At 43.4% G+C, this 24,926-nt stretch overlaps 1 protein-coding gene across 4 annotated transcripts; it reads left to right on the top strand.

Annotated features, from left to right (window-relative positions):
* The first annotated feature begins 23 nt into the window (after positions 1 to 23).
* On the top strand, positions 24 to 22,547 carry MARVELD2 (MARVEL domain containing 2). 4 transcript variants are annotated; one of them, XM_015101258.3, is made up of 7 exons: positions 24 to 78; positions 5,058 to 6,221; positions 7,350 to 7,385; positions 12,932 to 13,080; positions 16,689 to 16,860; positions 19,878 to 19,928; positions 20,505 to 22,547. In XM_015101258.3, the coding sequence occupies exons 2-7, from the start codon at positions 5,073 to 5,075 to the stop codon at positions 20,625 to 20,627; spliced, it is 1,680 nt and encodes a 559-aa protein (XP_014956744.2). In that variant the 5' UTR covers positions 24 to 78; positions 5,058 to 5,072; the 3' UTR covers positions 20,628 to 22,547. The 4 variants fall into 4 exon arrangements, with proteins under 4 accessions (XP_014956744.2, XP_042089642.1, XP_042089641.1 ...); XM_042233708.1 differs by having other exon boundaries at positions 24 to 151; XM_042233707.2 differs by lacking the exon at positions 24 to 78 and adding an exon at positions 119 to 249.
* The last annotated feature ends 2,379 nt before the right edge of the window (positions 22,548 to 24,926 follow it).

Here is a 24,926-nt window from a genome sequence, read left to right as displayed (position 1 = left end):
GCCCGGCCCCGCCCCAGGAGCCCGAGCTGGGTTTCAGAGCCGCGGGCGGCGAAGGCGCTTTGGCAGGTGGCCGCTCAGGTGAGCTGGGCCCAAGGGGTGGGGCCCACGTGACCGGGACGCAGGCGGGGAGGGGCCGGCGGACCCCAGGCAGGTGCGCGGTGGGGTGGGTAGGCCCCTCGGAGCGTCCTGGGCGCGCGCGCTTGCTGCGCCGCCCGCCAGTACCTTCGGCCGAGGCCGGGCGCCGGCGCGGTAAGGGGTGCGGGCCCCGGGAAGAGCTGGGGCCTGGGAAGCAGGAGGGCCCCTCGGCCAGCCAGGTTTCACGCGGCGGACACAGGTGCCGGGCGAGACGCGCCCCGCCCCGGGCCGGGAAGCCGCGGTGCTTCCGGGCGCAGGGTTATTCCGACCTGGGCTCGTCCAGCCCAACTTAGTTCCGGCCGCTTTGGGCCGGAATGTGGAAAGACTGAAAATGCCTTTTCACTCCGACTCGGAGACGTGTACCTGGGGGTGCAGAGCTAAAGACCGAACGAGATAGGTGGGGCGGGGGCGGAGCGACGAGCCGCGGCCTGGGCAGAGACCCCGACAAGGATGCTTGCAGCTGTTCCCGGTTCAAAGCGCAGTTCCCTTCCCACTGGAAAGCAGTAGTGTGTAAAATCTGTGTCTGGGGCCCACCGTAACTTTAAAAGCCAGCTAAGTGGTGACTCTGGTGTAAAGGTGAGCAACTGGATTCCTGTAACGCTTCCCTGGGGAGACCGTTTCTTCTAATCACCGCTATGGTGTGTGCAGACCGAAAGAAATCAGGGCCCGGGAAGGTGAAGTCGCGCAGTCGTGTCCCACTCTTGCGACCCCGTGGACAGTAGCCTACCAGGCTTCTCCGTCCATGGGATTCTCCAGGCAAGAATACTGGAGGGGGTTACCATCTGCTTCTCCGGGGCATCTTCCCGACCCAAGGATCAAACCCGGGTGTCCCTCGTTGGAGGCAGATGCTTTAACCTCTGAGCCACCGCCTGGGTGCTTGAACAAAACCCTCTGCCTTGAACTCTGCCTCAGCGTGCTGATTCTAACTGGACGCTCTATGAGACCTTGAAAGATGCTAGGGGTATATTTCCAGATATTGAAATGTAAATATACAACTGACTGGACCCTTCTAAAATCACATAATTTGCTATTACACATTTCTTCAAATTTGGAATTTTGACTTTTTAAGGTGATCTTAGGCTTCCCTTGTAGCTCGATCAGTAGAGAATATGCCTGCAATGCAGGAGACGCGGGTTCGATTCCTGGGTCGGAAAGATCCCCTGGAGAAGGAAATGGCAACCCACTCCAGTATTCTTGCCTGGAGAATCCCAGGAAGAGAGGAGCCTGGCGGGCTACAGTCCATAGGGCCACAAGAGTCGGACACGACTTAGCGACTTAACCAAACCACCACCAAGGTGATCTAATTCAAATAAGCTCCTTTTCACAAGTCTTTCTGTTGTTCAGTCCCTAAATCGCGTCGCACTCTGCAACCCCATGTATGTAGCCCTGCCTGTTCTTCACTATCTCTTACTTTGCTGACACTCATGTCCATTGAGTTGGTGATGCCATTAGAAGTGAGCATAAATTAGACCCATTATGAGTGAGTGAAGTCGCTCAGTCGAGTCCGACTCTGCGACCCCATGAACTGTAGCCTACCAGGCTCCTCTGTCCATGGGATTTTCCAGCAATAGTACTGGAGTGGATTGCCATTTCCTTTTGCCAAATTGCTGCTGCTGCTGAGTCACTTCAGTCATGTCCAACTCTGTGCGACCCCAGAGACGGCAGCCCACCAGGCTCCGCCATCCCTGGGATTCTCCAGGCAAGAACACTGGAATGGGTTGCCATTTCCTTCTCCAATGCATGAAAGTGAAAAGTGAAGTCTCTCAGTCCTGTCTGACTCCTAGGGACCCCATGGACTGCAGCCTACCAGGCTTCTCCGTGCATGAGATTTGCCAGGCAGGAGTACTGGAGTGGGTTGCCATTGCCTTCTCCGTTTGCCAAACTGGTATATCTTAAATGCCTGTATATCAAAGATATTGAAGGCTATGTAAAACTTGTTAAAGTTATTTGTTGTGCTTTTGCCTCTACTATTTTTAGGAAAATGCATTTCAAGAATTATACCAGTACTACCCATTCTTAGAATTTAAGTACTTTTAGACAGATAAAGAGATAAAAGACCATAAAAATACTGCTAATTGCTGTCATTTATATAAATTATTTTCTATACTAAATTTTTTCTCCTACTTTTCAGTGGGCACCATGTTGGGACTCACAGTTCTTTAAAATTGGAGTGCCCCTTTAGAAAACCCCAGAATTTAGACCTCTCCAGCTCCACTCAATACCCAGGTGATTGTATTTAGCCTGAGGTAGTATATACCCTTCTGTGGGCAGCCTACTTAGATGTTAGTTTTGCCTGAACTCTTAACAGGTATCTCAGACTCTCTTTAGGCCGCTCCTCCAAGGACTAAGTAGTGTAGAAATGTTGTAGATAAAAAGACCTGATGTCTGGGATTTGCTTTAATCTATTGGCAAATAAAGGGGAAGGTATAGATGAAATAGTATTGATAAGTTGATAATTACTGAAGGTTGCTAATGGGCACATAAGGGCTCGTAATACTATTCTTTCCATTTCTTATTGTGTTTAGAAGTTTCTTTATTAAAAATTTTAATTCCCTGTACAGAGAGTTTGACCTCTTCTTGCTATCTTTGTTGCCACCACCATGGCCCATTGGAGTACAGTAGACCCTTGAACAACACAGCTTTGAACTGTGAGGGTCCCCTGAGATACTTTTTTTTTTTCTCCAGTAAATATGTATACAGTACTGAGTGGTTTGCAGTTGGTTGAATCCCTGGATTTGGAATCACAACTATACTTTACCAATTCCTCCTGTGTTGGTCAAGGGTCAACTGTATTTCAGTGACCTCCTAGCCAGTCTCCCTCTTTTCACTCTTTTCTCCTGGAATATACTATTAACACAGCATCCAGAGTGATCCTATTTAAAAAAATAATAACATCATGTCAGACCTCTACTGAAAATTTTCCAGTGGCTTCTCATGTCACTCTCAATAGAAGCCTGAATCCTTTCTAATGATTTTTAAGTCCTAAGGATTCAGGCAGCCTCAGTTCTACTACGCACCCTCTCATGCTGTTGCTGCCTCCATGCCTCAGCAATGCTAGGCACTCCCACTTTAAGGCTTTTACTCTAGCTGTTCCAGCTGCCCGAAGCACTTCCCCTGATACCCGCCTGGCATCTTTTCTCATCTCCTTCGTTTCTATATTCAGATGTCTTGTTCTCTCTGAAGAATTCCCTGGCCACTCTATTTAAAATTATAGCATCCTATCCACACTGCACTTCTTACCCTCTTTCCTAACTTTGTTCGTTGGCGTCTATTTCACTTGCCTTATCTATCATCTGTCATCACTGGTCCCCACCCCTAGTATTTAAGCTGCATGAAGGCGAGGATTTCCATCAACTTTTTTCACCGATACCTCTTCAGCAAACCTTGTGCATGACGGGTACTTGGTAAATAATTCTTTGAGTGATAGATCTCTGTTTGACAAAGTAAAAACAAAACCTTAGGAATTTATAAATTGTTCAACATTGTAAAGGTGGGATTACCAGCTTTAATTCTGAGACCTTTACAGTGCCAAATACAATACCATGTGCCCAGTGAGCCTTCAATAAATACTCATGAGCAGTTTAAGGGAGAAAAGCATTGTACCTGAAACATAGTAGTTATAATAGCAAATAGTTTCCTTTTTGCATATGTGTTCAGGTCATTGGTTTCTTGAAGGAAATTATCAAGTTAAAAAGTATATTTTCTACTTTTCAGATGGATTCAATACTCTCTAAGATAGCTTTTTGGGCTTCCTTTGTGGCTCAGCTGGGAAATAATCCTCCTGCAATGGCAGGAAACCTGGGTTTGATCCTGGGTTGGGAAGATGCCCTGGAGAAGGGAAAGGCTACCTACTCCAGTATTCTGCCCTGGAGAATTCCATGGACTATATAGTCCGTAGGGTCGCAAAGAGTCAGAAACCACCTTCTAAAAAGATTTTTAATTTATTTATGGCTACATTGGGTCTTTGTTGCTACGCACAGGCTTTCTCTGGTTGCAGTAAACAGGGCTGCTCTCTAGTTAACGGTGTGTGACTTTTCTTATTGCAGAGCACGGCCTCTAGGCGCTTGGGCTCAGTAGTTGCGGCTCACAGGGTTAAAGCTTTGGGCGCAATAGTTGTGGTCCACAGGCTTAGTAGCCCCAAGGCAGATGGAATCTTCACAGACCAGGGATTGAACGCATGTCCCCTGCACTGGCATGCAAATCCTTAAGCACTGGACCACCAGACAAGTCTTCTGAGATACTTTATGAGTCTTTCCATGGCTGCAGCAAATCATCTTTAAATGATTGCTCTGGAAAGAGTGATGTCCATGGGCATTGCTGTGGCTCTGAGAAGTCAATTTGCTAGTGTCAAGCATTATCCAATTAGAGTGGAAGAAGCGACTCCCAAAACATGACTTCCCAAGTTAGGAAGGAAGGGAGCTGTCCGTCCGTGTGTTTACCAGACTGATGCTCGTGGGCTGTTCCAAAACAGACTTGAGTTAATGAAAGTAAAGAGTATTTGTTGACCCATCAGATTTTGGTACGCTCAAACTCTTAAATATGTTTATTTAGATATTTGAGGAAAGGACTCTGCTTGAAATGTGTTAGCACCCTGCATTAAAATTTAGTCTCATTTTTGTTTTTTTACATTTTGTTGTTTATAGGGCTCATAGGTAAATTTGACTTATAAATGTTGTAATCTCTAAGGTTTAAGATTTTAATTGCCCTTAAAATCTCATAGAATGATTCTGTATCCCTGGCTTACGTAATTGTTACACATCTTTAAAATGTACGTATTTGCTTTGTCATTTACTATATCATAATGATTAGGTATGATCATATTGGTTTCCTGAATATGATCATTTGATAATAAGTGACTAAAACCAGCATTATTGAAGGGATACATAGCTAAGCATAAGAGATAACTTTAATCCTGACCCCAGGTGTGAACATCACAAATGTCGTCCAGTGACAGAAGATCCAGGAATCGGGACAGACACTATGATGAGGTCCCAAGGGACTCAGACTATCCAGATGGCACCGTAAGAACCTTCCAGACTCTTCGAGACAGTGAGCTGGCCGTGAGCGCTGATCCATTGCCACCACCCCCTCTCCCATTACAGCCGCCCTTCGGCCCAGAATTTTACTCAAGTGACACAGAGGAACCAGCCGTCGCGCCGGATCTCAAGCCTGTAAGACGCTTTGTCCCAGAGTCCTGGAAGAACTTCTTCAGAGGGAAGAAAAAGGACCCAGAGTGGGATAAGCCGGTATCAGACATCAGATACATCTCCGATGGAGTGGAGTGTTCACCTCCAGCCTCGCCCACAAGATCAAACCATCGTTCACCCCCAAACTCCTACCAAGATCCTCACGGCGGGTCTGAAGGCAGCTGGCATTCCCAGAAAGAGACTGAGGGCATGTTTCCTCACGATCCCTATGGATCCCTAGGCCGACACACGCACACAGCCCGCACCTACAGCGAGAAGGTAGAGGAGTATCACCTTAGGTATTCCTACATGAAGTCGTGGGCAGGCCTGCTGCGGATCCTGGGGACAGCTGAGCTGCTGCTGGGGGCCGGCGTTTTGGCTTGCGTCACAGCGTACATTCACAAGGACAGCGAGTGGTATAACATGTTTGGATATTCACAGCCCTACGGCATAGGAGGCATGGGTGGCCTGGGCAGTACCTATGGGGGCTATTACTACAGTGGCCCCAGAACTGCTTTTGTCCTTGTGGTTGGTGGCTTGGCCTGGGTGGCCACCCTCATCATCCTGGTGCTTGGCATGTCCATGTATTATCGGACCATCCTCTTGGACTCAAATTGGTGGCCCCTCACTGAATTTGGAATCAATGTCTCCTTGTTCATTTTGTACATGGCCGCAGCCATAGTCTACGTGAATGATACCAACCGAGGGGGACTCTGCTACTATCCGTTATTTAACACGCCAATGAACGCAGGATTCTGCCGGGTGGAAGGAGGGCAGATAGCAGCCATGGTCTTCCTCTTTGTCACCATGATTGTTTATCTCCTTGGTGCTTTGGTTTGCCTAAAGTTGTGGAGGCACGAGGCGGCTCGGAGACACAGGGAATACGTTGAGCAACAGGAGGTAAGGGATTTCACCATCTTTGTTCTTTCTGCTATTAGCTCCCTCCTTAAATACCTGTAGTTCTCCAAACAAAGCTGTCGTTGTTGTTTTTAATGGTCTGAAGTTCCAAAGGCCTCACTCAGTATCTGACATGCTCTGACCAGATAGCCCACTCTGGCGTGTCACTGTTTTGTAACATTGCAAGTAGACGCCAGATGTGTAATATAATATATAATTCACTGGTTGCACTATTGTCTGTCCAACATGTAAGAGAAGACACAGCTACAGAATTTCTATAAAGAAGAATAATAACATACTCAGTAAAGTAAATGGCCCATCATTAAATTTAAGAACAATCTTGATTCCTTAGTATGGTAAGACTTAATAAAAAGCGTAATTGTTCAGTTGCAAGAGGAAAGTGTTCATTTAAATCTGTAATGAAATCTGAAACCCACTTTTCTTGGAGTTTATAAATTTATCTCAGTATTGTAAGCATATTTTTAAGTATTACATCTGTGTATACAAAATACAGAATTTTAAATTCTAATCAGTGTGAAATCAGATAGTGAGACACATCCTTATAATTTTATGTAATTTAATAATAATGGAGTTCTTAATATCACTTCAAATTCTACATTATAATGGCTATCATTCATATAATTCTTTTATTTCTTTTCCTTTTCTTAACAGAAGCTTGTTTTTATAAGACTTTGCGTAATGGTTGATTAAACTTGAATCACTTCTGATGCCTGTTTGCGTTGCTGTAACTTCCTAAATGTTAAGACATACTGGCGTGTAGCTTTTTGAATTATAAAATTAATAATGTAACCATCCCAAACTCTCTAATTGTGTTGGGTAGTGGGAATCAAGAATAAATAAAGTCTCTAGGTAGTTCAAGGCAACTCCATAATCATTGCTACCATCTCCTTATTGCCGGCTCTGCTCTGCTCCTGATTGACAGGGAGTCACAGTTATCCCTCCTCCTCTGATTCCCCACTGGTCCATCAAAACGTGGCCAGAAGAGTTGGGGATGCATCTGCAGAGAATCGGTATCTATAAAATTGAAATTGGGCTATAGATACAAAGGGATGAAACTGCTCAGTAGCTTCACACACCTCTAAAAAGTCATTTTAACTCTTTCTGTTCCAGATAAGTGAGCCATCATTGGCATCGAAAAGGAAAATGGTAAGAACAAAGTCCACAGCATATTTTGTCTCTGGATTTGCCAGTTTCCTCTCTTGTCTGTTTGTAGATCACCTGTCTGTAAAAGTGTATCTATTGCATTAAGTTCGTAATAGGACTTTTTAGCTTTTTTCTAATACTGAGAGGGCCAAATCAGACCAGGCTATTTGTAGTATCTTTTAATTTTGTTAGATGAAAGCTTCCGCAAGTGAATATAGTTGGTTCTTATTATATATTTATTTTTTTTAATGAAGGCTGTTCCCCCCAGTTTTTTATCGCTGTCTTCAGTTCTTCTCCATTCTTCCCTATTCTTGTCATGTGCTTTCAGATGCCAAATTTTGTCATGTTGGGAAAGAAACCCCTATTCCACAATTTACTAATGGTGACGGTAGACAAGGTACTTACCTTCCCAGGCCTCAGTTTCTTCATCTGTAAAATTGAGATAGTAATCATTTCTACCTCACAAGTTTGCTTGAGCTGTTATTATAATTATTGTATATATAGAATAATGTAATATATTTTAATCATAATGTTACCTCATTGAAAAGTTCTTAAGATATTGGGCATTATTTCTTTTCCTTTTTTTTGGAGGGGGGTACCACATGGGATGTGGGATTTTAGTTCCTGGGCTAGAAATTGAACCCATGCCCCTATAGTGGAAGCATGGAGTCCTGATCATTGGACTACTAGGAAAGTCCCTGGGCTTTATTTCTAAGCAAAAAGTTAAGAATCCAACCTTTGGATTTGTTTGTTTCTTTAAAAAGGAAGTGTATTCCCTTAATTCAAAATGCGAAAGGATCTCTCACGAAGTCTTCTCTCGTCCCTGTACAGTGGCTTCCCATTCTCCCGTAGAGGCCACCAGTGTTACCAGTATGCTGTGTGTCCTTTCAGAAGCGTGTTAGATAGATATCTATTTGCTTTACTCCTTCTTTTACACAAATGGTAGCATACCATACCTACTGTTATATCCCTTATTTTTTTCACTTAACAATGTATTTCTAAGACTTTTCCTTATTAGTACATAAAAACTTCTGCGTTCTTGGTTTCTAACTACGGAGTATTGCATTTTGTGGTTAGACTGTAATTCATTTAGTCAGATATTAACATGTAAGTTGTTTCCAGCCTCTCACTATTAAAAATAGTGCTACAGTGAATAACCTTGTATATACGACTACATACTTATACAGACTTCCTTTCATATATGTACAAGGACACTGAAATTCTGAGAAGTGAGTTTCTGGATCAAAAGGCATGTACATTTTTGTTTTGACTGCCAGACTGCCCAATAGAAGGTCTACCAATTTCTATCCTCAACACACTACAGGCTTCCTCACACCCTCACCACACAGTGTTAGGAAATTTGTTAACATCCGTCAACCTGATAGGTGAAAAATATCACTAATGTAGAAATTTGCATTTCTCGTATCAGGAGTGAGGTTGAGCCTTTTTCATATGTTTTCATTTTCTTCCCTATTAACTGTCTGTTTATATCTTGTCCAGTTTTTTTAAATTGGGTTGCTAATTTCTTTAAGTTCTTTTTTGTTAAGTGCATTCATCTTGAAAATACCTTTGATGAGGTTCTTTTTCACTGTGTTCTCAATTATGTTGTAACATACAAATATTAATACTATTCGAAAACATTTTGTTCACGCCGAAATAAGGACGCTATTAAGTGGATGAGCAACAGCCTGTCTTAGCAATCATGATTAAAACAACGGTGTCATCATTAATTCATTCATTGAACAAACATGTGACAGGTTGTGGGCCAGTGACATGGATACAACAAGGAACATTATCTCCATTTCCCAGGGGCTTACAAATCTAGTGAAAAACACAGACAAAAGATTAGTAGAGTGATTGTGTGTGAGTGTGAGAATAAGCAAGCAAGAAGTACAAAACTAAATAACTCACTTACAGATTTGTGTTTCTATATCACCTCCTCGGGAAATCAATTTATGAATGATAATATCTCAAATTCAACATTATTCATTGATCAAAGCAACTTTGAGGATCTGTAATTAGCCATGGTTTTTAAAGAGTCAGTTGCATTAAATGATTGACACGTATATGAAGTCATGGAATTACAGCTGAGCTTTGCTGTGGTGTTCTTGGAGATCCATAAATCTTTAGAAATCAACGGATATCTGACCAGTCCTGACTGACCATGCATGGGGATAAGTGAGACTGGTATTAATAGCTGATCTGTAGAATATTGAAGAGTTTTTCCCTCACAGGACAGTGTGGATCTAATGTTACAAACCTCTACAGTTTAAACATTGTTCATAGAATTAGAGCAATACTGCTTTGTGTGTGGTGGGTGGCATTTGGGTTGTTTTTTAATTGTACTTTGTTTTAACTTCCTGATTCCCTTGTGTTCATTTTAAATGTTCATTTATTTTTTCAACATTAATTGTGTCAGGATATACATTTCAGTTAGATTTATGACTAACTCAGTGGCTAATAATCAGAGTAAGCTAAATGGGTCATCAGTTTTCTACAGAAAGAAGTTCTAAGTCCTTAAATGTTGAGCAGATTTCTAAACTAGAAAAGTCAAAATCTAACCTGGAGAAGTTCCCTGGTGGTCCAGTGGCTAAGACTCCATATTCCCAGTGCCGGGGGTCTGGGTTCAATCCGTGGTCAGAGAACCAGATCCCACATGCTGCAACTAAGATCTGATGCAGCCAAATAAATAAATAATTTTTTCTGATCTAATCTGGGCATAAAAAGTAATAGTGTGGGTTTGGGATTGGGGTCTGTGCATCATAACATCAAATACACTTATAGGGAGGGACACTCAGAAATTGAACAAAAGCACCCTGAAACACATGTCTGACTCTCCCCATTTCTAACTTGACAATGTATTCCTCCAGCCCATTTTTTATTTGAAAAGCTTAGTAATTATATCTATAACATTACTTACCCCAGGCTTAATCGCTTTCTCTTGCCTCACAGCAAAGCTTTTCTGTGACAAGACTAGTTTTTGCTAGATGCAGAGGAAGGTCATGAAATCTGGGGCCTTGTGTTTGTAATCTGGAGTACTGTTTGAGAGTGGTGTGTCCCAGCACTGGAGCCCAACTAACTTCCTTCCTGTGAAAGCCTGAAGAGGTTTTCATTTTTGTGTCATGTCTAGTTCTAGATTTTTTTCCCCAGATTTTCTGAACTGATGATCAGTATGGTTCACCCAAAACAAGTGAAAGAAAATGTTAACAGCATAAAAACAGGGGGGAAAATGTAAAGCAGGTGAAACAGTCTGTGTGGAAATATTATGATTTCTTAGAACTCCTTTTTATATTAAAAGGTGAATCTTGGAATTAGGGATGGGCAAGTAAGGAAAATGAATAGCTTTGGCTTGACAAAAACTTGGTGACTGCAGCCATGAAATTAAAAGACACTTCCTCCTTGGCAGAAAAGCTACGACCAACCTAGATAGCATATTAAAAGCAGAGACATAACTTTGCCAACAAAGGTCTGTCTAGTCAAAGTTTTTCCAGTAGTCATGTATGGATGTGAGAGTTGGACTATAAAGAAAGCTGAACACTGAAGAACTGATGCTTTTGAACTGTGGTGTTGGAGATTCTTGAGAATCCATTGGGCTGCAAGAAGATCCAACCAGTCCATCATAAGGGAAATCAGTCCTGAATATTCACTGGAAGGACTGATGGTGAAACTGAAACTCCAATACTTTGGCCACCTGATGCAAAGAACCAACTCACTGCCAAAGACCCTGATGCTGGGAAAGATTGAAGGCATGAGGAGAAGGGGACGACAGAAGATGAGATGGCTGGACGGCATCACCAACTCAATAGACAAGAGTTTGAGCAAGCTCCGGCAGTTGATGGACAGGGAGGCCTGGCATGCTACGATTCATGGGGTCGAAAAGAGTCAGAAACGACTGAGCGACTGAACTGACTGACTGACGGAGGAGGGAGCCTCACATGGACTCTCCTGTCCAATGTGACTACCTGGGTAGAATTTGTGATTTTGACCATGCAATCTGAGCCTGCCCCAGGGCTGCTGACCAAGAGGGTCAGTGTGCTCACTGGACACTTCTCAGGCAGCTGTGGGGAAAACAGTTTGTTAAATATTTAGAAGCTAAGAAGGGATGCCATGAAATGGAAATTCACTTACTTAAGCCAAACAATTTCCCCTGATTTTAATAGCATGTTGGATTTTCAAGATTAAGCATTAATTCAATAGAATGAAGAAGCTATTCTGGTTCTGACCAGTGAGGAACAAAGCACAATAGATGCTAACCTCAGAATATATTTCCTAAAATACTCTTGTTTGATCTCGTTTCCTCTGGGTTTTCTGCTCTCCACTCACGTTCCTGCTGTTTGGGGCCGTGGCTGGGCATCGTTTCTGCGGAGGAGCCCTGGTTCCCCTTCCGCCTGCCCGGGTGCAGGCTTCCCCTCTCGGTAGCCCTCCCCCAGGGCGAGTCAGCAGCCTCCACGTCTAATCTGGGCTTATCCATGGGCTGCACTGTTTGGTGAGTTAACAATTGCGTGAGCTAATGCTAAATGAGACCTCGAAGGCAGCCTCTGAGAGATAGAGAAATGAGGAAACAAAGAATTTGCAAAGCTGCCTGACCAGGTAAAGAGCAAGGTTTTAAATTCTTGTTTTATATTTGTTTGCAATAGACTAGGGTCCCTCCCCAGCCACTCTGAATTAGTTGATGGAGTTTTATTCAGCAAGCACAGACTGAAGACCCAAGGGAGGAGTGGAAGGAGCTTTCTTCCATGTCACGGAAAGCAGCATGCCTTTGCCCACCTCCGCCCTTTACAGCCTCATTTCTAGTGTGCTGCTTGGGATTCCCTGGTGGCTCAGTAATGAAAGAATACGCCCACGATGTGGGAGAGCTGGGTTCAATCCCTGGATTGGGAAGATCCGCTGGAGTAGGAAAAGGCAACCCACTCCAGTGTTATTGCCTGGAGAATGCCCATGGGCAGAGGAGCCTGGTGGGCTACAGTCCGTGGGGTCGCAGAGTTGGACACGACTGAGCAACGAAGCAGAGCACCGCAACCAGAACTTCGGGAACTTTAGGATTGAGCGATACACATTTAAGTAAGCCGATTTCCTCCTGCTATTCATTTAAAGAGCCCCAAAGTCAAAAAGTGCTGTTTTGAGGGGCTTTGGGTTTTTCCTTGGCTGTGCCATGTGACTCACAGGACCCGGGCTTTCAGCAGTGAAAGCGCGGTCTTAACTAGAAGGGCTGGGTTTTTATCTTTGCTTTTCACTTCATAGCTGTGAGACCTTGAATTCACTGAATCTCTCTGAACCTTACTCCTTTACTTGTAATGTGGAAACCCCTCTCCTGGAATCCACCAGCCTCTCCAGCCTGCTTGGTATTCTGGGCAGTGCCCAGTGGAGCCCCCAAGCACTCTCTCTGTTCCTTTTTTTTTTTTTAATGAGACTAGATTTTTTAAAAATTATTATTTATTTATTTTTGACTGTGCTGGGTCTTTATTCCTCTAAGAATAAAGTTGAGATTTTTTTGCTTTATTTTTTGCTTTTGTTTATAAATAAATCCTCTTTTTCCCCTCTAACTGTAGTGTGACATGGCCACCAGTTGCGAGAGACAGAGAGACCAAGAAGTTAATTTTAAAGAACCGAGAGCAACAAAAATGAAACCTGAGCTTCTGAGTGGACCTATTCCCCCGGGCCACATCCCGAAGCCGATCGTGATGCCAGACTACGTGGCGTGAGTATCTACCTTTCTTCAAGGTAGAGATAGCGAGGTTCCACTTGGAATTTCATTTTTCTGTTCGTCTTCAAGTTAATACTCTGCTTAAAGTCAATTATATTTGAACAGTTGTTTGTTTGCTGAGAGGTAGTATATTGAATTGAAGGTACAGTATGGTCACTGAGGAATGAGATAATAAGCTGATTTCCTGTTCCTCTTGTTTTAATGAAAAAGTTATCACTTTGGTTTTCTTTTCTTCCAGTTTTGAGATTTAAGTGACCTACAGCACTGTTTATGTTTAGTGTGTAAGTGTAATGAAATCATGAACTTACATGCATCATAAAATGATTATCACAGTAGGTTTAGTGAACATCTATCGTCTCATATAGATACAAAATTAAAGAAATGGAAAAAAATTTTTCCTTGTGATGAGAACTCTTAGGATTTGCTCTTTTAATAATTTTCATATACAACATACAGCAGTGTCAATTGTGTTTATCATGTTGTACATTGCATCTCTAATACTTATTTATCTCATAGCTGGAAGTTTGTAGGTTTTGATGACCTTCATCCAATTTTCTCTCCCTAAACTTCCTCTTCCCCTACCCCTGCCTCTGGTAACCACAAATCTGATCTCTTTTTCTGTGAGTTTGTTTTTGAAGCATAATTGACCTACAGCAGTATGTTAGTTCCCGGTACACAACATAATGATACAGTATTTCTACACTTTTCAAAATCATCCCCAGGTTAAGTCTTATCGTCTGTCATCATACAAAGAAACTACATAGTTATTGACTGTATTCCCTGCACTGGGCGTGTCGTAACTGTGACTCATTTATTTTGCAGCTGAAAGTTTCTACCTGTTAATCTCCTTTACCAATTTCTTTGTTTCCCCCACCTCTCTCCTCTCTGGCAACCACTACTTGTAGGTGGCATAAATGGTTTTACGGCTTTTGTCTTTTAACCTTCCTTCTAACTTATACGGGCTTCCCTGGTGGCTCAGAGGGTAAAGCGTCTGTCTGCAATGCAGGAGACCCGGGTTCAGTTCCTGGGTTGGGAGATCTCCTGGAGAAGGCAGTGGCACCCCACTCCAGTACTCTTGCCTGGAAAATCCCATGGACGGAGAAGCCTGGTAGGCTACAGTCCATGGGGTTGCAAAGAGTCAGACACAACTAAGTGATTTCACTTTCACTAGCTTTATACAGGGCTGATTTACTACCTTTAAGATTTTTCTTTTTTTAATTTTCAGGTTTCTAGTTATGGCCTTTTCTACTTAAAGAAGTTCCTTTAACATTTCTTATAAAGCTAGTTTGGTGGTACTAAATCTTATCTTCTGCTTGTCTGTAAAATTTTTTGTTTGTTTTTGTCTGTAAAATTTTTGATCTCTCCATCATATCTGAATGAAAGCCTTACCAGGTAGAATATTTCTTGGTTGTAGATGTTCCCCTGTCATCACTTTGAATATATTCTATTACTCCCTCCTGGCCTATAGAGTTTCTACTGAAATGTCATATGATAGCCTTATGCCAGTTCCCTTGTGATAAATTGTTGCTTCTCCTTTGTTGCCCAGGCTAGGGAAGTTTTTAGCTATTAATGTGTCTAAATATTTTCTCTGTCTGTTCTCCTTCTGGGACCCCTATAATGTGAATGTGAGTATTCATGATGTTGCCCCAGAGGTCTCCTAAACTGTTCTCACATTTTTTTTTGTTACATCTTTTTTTGGTTCAAGTGAGTGATTTCCATTGCTCTGTCCTCCAGTTTGCTGATCTGTTGCTGTGTATCATCTTATCTACTGTTGATTCCTTTTTGGTAGAGTTTTCATTTCGGTTATTGTATTCTTCAGCTGTGCTTGGTGTCCTTTTCATTGTTTCACTCTTTGTTTGAAAGTTCTAACTTCTCACCCTGTCCATCCAGTCTTCTCCTGAGTTCTTTGAACATCTTTGTGAGTGTAATCAGGTAGTTTGCTTATTTCCAGTTTACTTGGTTGTCTGGAGTTTCATCTTGTTTCCTCATTGGGAACATAATCTCCTGTAGCTTAGTTTCGCCTACCTTGCTGTTTTTATTGCTGTGTATTTGGTTGGATGGTTTTGTTTCTTGGCCTTGCAGTAGTGGCTTTTCGTGTAAGATGTCCTATGTGTCCCCGCAGCGCACTCCCTTCTCGTCACCAGCGCTGCGTGCTCTAACAGTGTCCCCTGTGAGGGCTGCATGGGTCCTGCAGGCTGACTGCCGTGGATGTCTGATAGGCGTGGCTGCCTCCTAGTCCTGCTGCCAGGCCCGGCCTTGTGTGGAGGTTGCTGGCCACTGGTGGGTGGAGCTGGGTCATAAGGTTGATGCCTGTGAAGTCCCGGGGGGTCCTGGGGCTAGTGTTGCTCCACAGATGGGCAGAGCTGGTTCCCAGCGTTGGTGGTTGCAGGCCTGGGGAGCCCAGATCTAGGGTTAGCCTGCTTGAGTGAGGCCAGTTCCTGGCATGGCTGGCTGTGGGGTCCAGGGTGTCTGAAAGCTTGTATCTGGTCCCAGGGCAGCTGCTTTGGGGCCCAAAGTATCTCAGAGCTGAGCTTGGTCTTCTGGTGCTGGTGGGTATGCCAGGGTCTGGCCAGGAGAAAGGTTGCGGCAGGGGTCGGGGGGAGGCTTAGCCCCATGACTTCAGCCTGTCGATGGGAAAGCTGGGGCCCAAGGAGTCCCAAGGGTAGTGCCAGTCAGCTGGTGGGGTGGTGCCAGGTCCTGGGGTCCTGGAGTTGGTGTGCGCCCACTAGTAGGGCCAGGTGCTGGGGCTAGTGCTGGCCCACAGGTAGGCAGAGCTGGGTCCTGGGGTCCCTGGCTACAGGGTCTAGGGGTCCCAGAGCTGGTGTTGGTCTTCTGGTGGACGGGCCCACCTGGCCCCCTTGTGAGTGGTACTGTGACCCCACCTGGCTAGCTGCTGGGCCTGAGGCATCCCAGTACTGGTGCCCACAGGCTGGTGGGCAGGGCCTGGTCCCTGTGCCAGTAAGCCAGAGGGAGGGTTCCAGAACGGCGCTCGTGGTAGAACGAGCTCCACAGAATCGCTGCTGTCAGTGTCTGTGGCCTCAGGGCGAGTTCCAGTTGCCTCTTGCCTCTCTAGGAGGCTCTCCAGGATCAGCAGGGGGTCTGACCCAGCCGTCTTTCAAATAACTGCTTCTGCTCTGGATCCTGGAGCGTGTGAGGTTTTGTGTGCGTCTTTAAGGGTAGAGTCTATTTGCCACAGTCCTCAGAGTCTCCTGAAAGTAAGGCTTGCTGACCTTCAACACCAGATATTCTGGGGCCTTGTCTTCCCAGTACAGAGGAGCCCAGAGTGGGGCTCAGACACCTCACTCCTCGAGCAGACCTCTGCAGTTGTGGTCAATCCTCCCGTTTGCGGGTCGCCCATCCAGGAGTATGGGTCTTGACTTTACTGTGTCTCTGCCCTCCTGACCCATCTTGTTGTGGTTGCTCCTTTAGTAAACATCTTTATTTGTAGAAGATACCTTCTGCTAGTCTTCTGGTCTCTCTCGTCAATAGTTGCTCTATAAATAGTTGTAATTTTGCTGTCGCCATGGAAGGAGGTGAGCTCAGGATCTTACTACTCCACCATCTTGGCCACACTTCAACTTTGGTTTATTTTTTTTCATCAGGAAATACCCTATGATTCAGACAGGTGATGAGCGAGAACGCTATAAAGCTGTGTTCCAGGACCAGTTTGCAGAGTACAAAGAGCTCTCCGCAGAAGTTCAGGCCGTCCTGAGGAAGTTTGATGAGCTGGATGCCGTGATGAGCAGATTGCCGCGTCGTTCAGAAAACCAGCAGGTGAGGGCCTGCACTGTTGGGGAGGAGTTCCGGTAGAGGAAGGATGAATTCTGACTTTGTCCGAAATGTAGAGAAGGCATAACCATATATATCTGCTGTCTGGGCAAGTTACTTGAGATCTTCAGGGTGACAATTCAAAATATATCATTTAATGTCTTTTGCTTTCAGTTGTTAAACAGTATTTTATTTTCCTACTTAAGTAAAATATCAATTTGCCCAAGGTACACACTGAATCAATTAGGGTCCCAAAGGAGACAGACAGCACACTCAAACTAAGATAATTTGATGAGGGTTTATTCACAAATGGTGGACGGAGTGTGGAGGAGCTGCCGGTGGCCATGCATTCTCCAGAGCGAGTCACAGCTGAGCAGCTGGCACCCCGGGCCCAGAGAGCACAGCGGGTTAGGGTGGCAAGTGGATCTGGGGCTGCACGTGTGAGCTGCAGGGCTCGTGCTTCAGACGGACGACCGTGGTTAAGGCAGAAAGGAAAACCAAGGTGGAGACGGCAGTCATGGAGACTCATGCTTTTTCTCTAATGTTTTGTCTTTTTCACAATTTAATATCTGGGAAATCTGGATGCCCTCATAATCAATGGCATTTTTTTACCTGACATGCATTTCTTTCATTGAAATATAATTCACATAACATAAATTCACTGCTTTTAAGTGTCAATTCAGTGGTTTCGTGTTTTTTTTTTTTTCGTGTTTTTGTTTGTTTGTTTGTTTGTTTTGGGTGTTTGTGGGGTGTTTTGGCTATGCCATACAACCTGCGAGATCCCAGTTTCCCTGAGCAGGGACTGAACCCACTCCCTCAGCAGTGAAAGCCCAGAGTCCTAACCACTGGACTGTCAGGAAACTCCCTGGTTGGCTTTAATATATTCACAAAGTTGTATAACCATTACCACTCTAATTCCAGAACATTTTTATCAACCCCCTCCAAAAAAAAAACAACCCGTACCCCTTAGTACTAATTCCCCAGTTTCCCTCTCTCCAGCCACTGATAGCTACTGATGCTTTCTGTCTGTGTGAATTTGCCTGTTTTGAACACTTCACGTAAATGCAGTAATATAGTGTGTGTGTGGCACTCAGTTGTGTCTAACTCTTGGCAACCCTGTGGACTGTAGCCCACCAGGCTCCTCTGTCCACAGAATTTTTCAGGCAGCTTTGCTAAAGTGGGTTGCCTTTTCCTCCTCTGGGGCTCTTCCCAGCCCTGGGGATCAGATGCTCATCTCCTGCATGGGCAGATCCTTTACCACTGCGGCACCTGGAAACTGGCCTCGAATGTCTGGCTTCTTTTGTTAAGCCTCGTGTTTTCAAGGTTCATCAATGTTGTGTCAGAAGTCAATATTTCATTATTTTTTGTGGTGGAATAATAATATTCCTTTGTATGAATTTCTTTATCCATTTAGCGACAATGGACAGTGGATTGTTTCCATGTTTTGGCTATTATAAATAATGCTGCTATGCACATTTGTGTGTAAAGGAGCACACACATGTAAAGGAACATTCATCCTTTATAAAAAGAATATTAATTTAATCTACCACTTGTGTCGCTGAAAATTTTAAAACTCATACAGCAGTTTTAAATAAATGTCAAATGTATGTATGTATAGAGTATATATCCATATTATTTGGGGCTTCCCTGGTGGTGCTAGTGGTAAAGAACCTGCCTGCCAAAGGAGGAGACATAAGAGTCACAGCTTCAACCCCTGGGTCAGGAAGATCCCCTGGAGGAGGGCATGGCAGCCCACGCCAGTATTCTTGCCTGGAGAATCCCATGGACAGAGGAGCCTAGAGGGCTGCAGTCCGTAGGTTTGCAAAGAGTTGGACACGACTGAAGCAACTTGGCACACACATGCATATTTCATAGGTAGATATGCATATTCTTCATCTGAGACCTCTGGTAGTTGGGCATCTTTGTTTTGATCAGACTTTCACACATACATTTAAACGAGTTATAATTATGAGCTCTCCAAGCCAAATGTGTAGAGTAGTGACATTTTCACCATCTTGGAGTGATGGAAAGGTGTTGGCTAAGAGACACCTGTACCAGGAACCAGGAGGGGTCCAGCACATAAGGCAGGTCCAGGATCAGTTAGTACCATTTGGTGAACAGACAAGGTCCACAGTTCCAAGAAGGGTGACCAAGTTTTGATGAGGAAGGGAGGAACAGGCGTCAAGCATCTCGATCAGCGCAGGTTGGGAACAGCAGGCTGGTTGACGGACAGATGTCGAGAAACCCGACAGTCTTGCGTAGTCTCGAAGCCCAGGCCCGGTGGTCTCGGGTTTGCAGGCTTTGTATGAGTGAACAGGGCTCAGGCAGGTGGGTCTGCAGTTGGCGGGGTGGGAGGGTCCTCATTACAGCAGGCACAGAGAGGCTGAGTCCTCCAGTGAAAATCCCACAGGGTATCGACAGTAGTCATTTCCTCTGGTTTTTACCATGGCTTGGCAAGTAAGTAGCCAAACGACAAGGCCGCAGTTAGTCTCGGAGTCTTCTCCAGGCCTTCTCCAAAGTGGAGATACTAATTGTGTCACAAAAGTGAGCCTCTGGTCCACAGGCTGACCTTTGCATGGGCAGGAGTCTGCCGGCCAGGCTTATTCTCCCGGTGTGTACTCAGAACTCAGTGGCCAGTGTACTATTGAGACATTCTTTTTTCCTTCCCTCGCTGTGCTGGATCTTGGTTGTTGCCTGCGGGCTTTCTCTAGTTCCAGCGAGTGGGGGCTTCCTCTCTAGTTGCGATGCCCAGGCTTCTCATTTCAGTGGCTTCTCTTGTTGCAGAGCCCGGGCTCTAGGGCACCAGGCCTCAGTAGTTACAGCACTCAGGCTCAGTAGTTGTGGCACACGGGCTTAGTTGCTCTTTGCGGCATGTGGGATCTTCCCAGACCAGGGATTGAACCCATGTCCCCCTGCTTTGGTAGGCAGATTCTTAACCACTAGACCACCAGGGAAGTCCTCTTGAGATACGATCTGAGTAACTGCAAGTATTTTCATTCACGTGTATGATATATTATTTTTAGGAACACGAGAGAATTTCAAGAATCCACCAAGAGTTTAAGAAAAAAAAGAATGTGAGTAAAACCACTTCGTTCTTATGGTGTAGCCTTATCCAGGTACAGTGGTGACAACTGACAGGCTTCAGATTGTTGTAGCTAATGTAGTTCTTGTTTTGTGATTCTTAAGATGCTACTTGTTAGGAACCGCGGATGGCTGCTGGGCGCCCTCTGTTCTCTCTGTCCTGATACATTCTGCTGTGTCCTGCTTTAGGAACCCAGGGAAATGAGCCCCCGGACGGAGCTCTCCACCCACATTCATTCACAAAGGTTTAAGTTCTTCTACAGGTTTCTAATTCCATCCCTGACTTAATTGTACAAATCAGTAGACGCTGGGGAGTGCTTTTATTAATCCATGGTTTACCCTTTAATGTATTCTAAACTACTCAGGTTAAGGGCACGTCAGCTCTCTACTTCTGACTCAATTTTGCTGTGAACCAAAAGCTGTTCTAAAAAATAAAATCTACTGAAGTACATGTAGAGAACTTCCTATTATTCTAGTTGGGCAGATTGTGAAATCTACTATGAAAGACCATTTTCGGGGTTTCACTGAGGAAGCCAGCAGCTGGGATAACAGCTATGTTTCTTTTCCAGGACCCTACATTTCTAGAAAAAAAAGAACGCTGTGATTATCTGAAGAATAAACTTTCTCACATAAAGCAAAGGATTCAAGAATATGATAAAGTAATGAATTGGGATGTACAGGATTATTCTTAAAACTTATTTGAAACCACTTTTTTATATCATGCTTAATATTTATTTACTGTCTTTTTTATGCTGATGTCTGTGATAGAGAAGCAAATGCCTCATGAATAGGCTTCTGGTTGGTGTAGCTGGTATGTCACGTTAAGACAGTTTGCAATGCATTTCAGACATTTCAAAACAAATTCAAATTTACTAAGGGCCTTTACTGAGAGTGGAAGAAATCCTGGATTCATCTGTGTGCAAGTGATATTTATGCTGTTAAAACTGATTCAGATATTGTGTCCTTGTGGTGTGACGATCGAGTGAAGTCATCAGTGCTGGTGCTGCCCTTTCCTTTTTCACTTAGGCTGGTTCCTGGGACTTTTTAGGACAAATGTCTCATCCTAGCCAAAGATGTCATTTCTTCCCTTGAAAGGGGTTTGAATCCGAGATCAGCATTTTCAAGCCTTATGACTGTGGGCAAGTTGGTTAACCTGCCTGTGTCCATTTCCTCGTCTGTACAATAGGGCAAATTATAGTACCTACCTCACAGGGTTGTTATGAGGATTAAATGAGTTACTGTTCGTGAGCACTTAGAGCACACTGTAAGCACTGCACCAGTATTTGTGAAATGCAGACGTTTTTGTGAAGTGAATAATCTACCCAGAATAAGTCTCAAAGAAAGGACCTTAATGAACAAGTCCAGCCAGCTAACCCAAGGCCATGGCCTGTAAATAACTCTTACACATGTTGCCTTAAATAGATGCTTCCCTGTGGCCCTGTGCCCACTGGGGTCCAAAGCAACCTTCTTACCTTTCTTTAATCAACATCACTGTGTGCACACCTTCATGCTCCCACAGCCCAGCCATTCCTCTAAACCTCGAATAGAAAGACTGAGCATGTGCTGTTTCTTTTTCTGTCCTGTTTAGACGTCCATCCTAAGGCCCCGTGGTGCTACATCTTACTTAGAATCTCCCTTCGCTTTATTGGAAAGCTTCATCATCCCAAGAATTAGCTTGACTTTAAGGCTTTATTCTTGAGAAATGTTTTATTTTTGTTAATGTGAACAAGAGACTGCCTTAAAATTTTTTTTTTTTAAAATCATTGTTTTGGGATCCTATTCAGCAGCATCTATCTTGTAATTTCCCAGGTGTAGAAGTACAAGTCACTAAGTCACGCCTGACTCTCTTGACCCCATGGACTGTAGCCCACCAGGCTGTTCTGTCCATGGAATTCTCCAGGCAAGAATACTGGAATGGGCTGCCATTTTCTTCTCCTGGTGAGAAAGAAGTAAGGAAGTAAGAAGTAGTAAGACATAAAACCAATGCTTTGGAAAGATAAAATTAAGGAGCAGGAAAAATGTTTAGAAAAAAGGAGACCAGGTGGGAGAATGCAGCAAGTCAGAAATACAATGTTTGCTTCATATAGCTGCCATTCAAATAATTAATACTTGAGGGATTTTCTAAGGGGATAAAACCAAAGAAAAGCATGTGAAAAAACAAGTTGGTTACCGAATAAGCTTTCTAGTTCTTCTTTGTCGGTGACATCTCATTTAGTATATATTATTAATATTTTCAGTCCTCAGTTCTCAGACAATGCTTAGGGTGCTACGAGTCCTAAGAGGTGATACTGAGGGAAGTGTGAGGCCCCCTCGGCAACCCTCCTCATGAACTAGAACAGCTTCACTTTCTGTGTTATGTACTGGGGTCCCATGTTAACATTTCACGTAAGAAAAACACCTATGCTTAAAAAAAAAAAGATGAAATAATACCACTTTGATAAACTATAAAGAGTTAGATTAATACTGAAATGAAGTATCAAGGAAATTTAACTTTGTGAAACTATATTTTACTATAATTATAAATGTTAATCTTTGAAAACCCACGTTGTAATGTTGATTTTTGCAGTTTTTATGTAAATACGTAGGTTTATTAAAATTTCAGTTACCTCTTGTTTTGTGTGTGCCCTTTATTGTTTACTTTGCTAGCATTCCTGAGTTGACTGGGCATGTTCTTGAAAATATTTTCCATTATCAGAAAATAAACTGGAAAGTCATTGAAAGCTTGTAGGTCGTAATGCTCAGGTGACCATTTACTCCTCCCCCACTACTTTCAGGAATTCAAAGTCAAGGCCGCTGTTGGTTTCTTTAGGCTGCCTGCCTTAACCAAGTACCACAAGCTTAAAACCACAGAAGTGTGTTGTCTCACAGTTCTGCAGGCTAGAAGTTGCAATCAGGGTGTCAGCATGACCAAGCTCCCTTGAAGCGCGTAGGGGAATCCTTCCAGCTTCGGATGCTTGATGCTTTTGGCTGGCTGTCTTTGACCCTCCTTGACTTGTGTACATATCCCCTCAATCCTCTCTCTTCACGTGTCCTTCTCCCTGTGCCTGTCTTCACATGGCCGTCGTATTGGATCAGGGACCTACACTCTCTAGTCGCCTCATCTTAACTAATTATACCTGCAAAGACCTTGTGTCCAAATACTGTCACATTCTGAGGTCCCAGAGATTAGGACATCAACCTATCCTTTTTGGAGGGGACACAGTTCAACACATAACAGCCACCTTGAGCAAGCTGTGAGATTCAGAAAAAGAGTTCCCTATATATTTCTTATTTTAGCTGACTTTTGACATGTATTCTATTTTGAAACAGTATGAGAGCGTATCAGTATATCTAAAATTCGGAAGGAGAAAAGTATATATGCTTCACTCATTCATTTGCCAGTTATATGCCAAGTGCCTTCACTGGCCAGATGTTCTAGTACTGAAGATTTGGTAGTCAGTAAAACAGGAGGACCCTGTCTTAACAGGAGATACGAATGAGAACACAGAGGGATGGTGATGAAGTATGCATTTTTCTTATGTGCATTTCTCGAAATGGTCTGCATAGCCTGATACTGCGATGCCCCACTGTTTAAAAGATAGATAATATAGGGAAAAAATGCAGTTTTTTCTGCTCATATTTTTTTAATTAAAAAATTTTAAAGGAAAAAAAAACACTAATAGATACAAAAGCTTAGAAAATGGAAGTCCTACCACGCTGTTTAGAATATATTCTAGTCTTTTGATAATACATATAATCGTTTTAAGTGGTCTCCTTTAATACCATAACTCTGTGTCTAAAGAAGTGAATCTGGGAGGCTGCACCAGCATGTGGTCAAGCAGCTCTCCTAGCTAGAGAAGATATGATGGCGTAGAAGGAAGGCAAGAAGAGCCCAGCAGCAGGGGAAGGTGCGCTTCGACCTGGCAGCAACCAAGGCTCCGTTATTTCCTGTGTCATCACGATGAAGGAACCTGAACATGAGCCTCCTTACCTGTGATGGGATAATATTACTACCTGATGATACTGCTATCAGAATTAATGAAATACTGTTTGTAAAATTTCAAGAAGATCCTTCTTCAATTAGTGGTAGCTAGATGCTCAAACTATACTTTTCATGGAGTTAGATAATGAGCTGTCTGTTTTAAAGATAGAATATCAAAAATGACTATTTAATAATAATGATAAAAGGTTTTTTCAGGAAGTATAGGTAATGTGTTAACTGTAGAAAATTTAGAAAATGATAATAAGCTTATACACTTCCTCCCAAGCTCACACAAATAAAACTGCCCATAATATTGACCCCTAAAGATAGTCACTGTTTACATTTGAGGTCATATCCTTCCATTCTCACCGTACACAAGTGTATGTATAAGCATGTAAAGAAAGAATTGTGGTATTTACAAAACTAGTTTATTACAAATAGCTTGCTGTGTTTTGCATTTTACTTAATAAAACAATTTTTCTGAATGTAGAGTTTTATGTTTTCTGTTTCATTTTAATGCAATGCAGTTATCATTGTTTCAAAGTGATTAATGTTCATATTGTGGGAAAATATGGGAAAATAAAGAATTGGAGTTAGTTCTAGATTCAAGCTGTGTGGCCTCAGGCAAGTCACTAAACTCTGAGCAATGGCATTAGATGAGACAAAAGTACCTGAAATAGTTTTGTAAACCATAGATCTCTGTGAAAATCCTTATTTTTATATGTTTTTTGTTCTGATAATGTTATCAATAAGAACTTTGCATTAGTAGTCTGCAGTGCATGCGTGCTCAGTCGTGTCAGACTCCACAATCTCATGGACTGTATAGCCCACGAGATTCCTCTGTCCGTGGTATTCTCCAGGCAAGAATACTGGAGTGGGTTGCCATTTCCTTCTTCAGGGGATCTTCCCAGCCCAGGAATCAAACCCACGTCTCCTGCACTTCCTGCATTGGCAGGAGCCACCTTGGGAAGCCCGATAAACATATTTATTATATAATCAGGACTTCTTCGGAGGTCTGTATATTCTGGTA

The sequence above is a fragment of the Ovis aries genome, chromosome 16 (genome assembly GCF_016772045.2).
Source record: "Ovis aries strain OAR_USU_Benz2616 breed Rambouillet chromosome 16, ARS-UI_Ramb_v3.0, whole genome shotgun sequence".
Taxonomy (NCBI): domain Eukaryota; kingdom Metazoa; phylum Chordata; class Mammalia; order Artiodactyla; family Bovidae; genus Ovis; species Ovis aries.
This window is presented reverse-complemented; position numbering and strand designations above follow the sequence as displayed.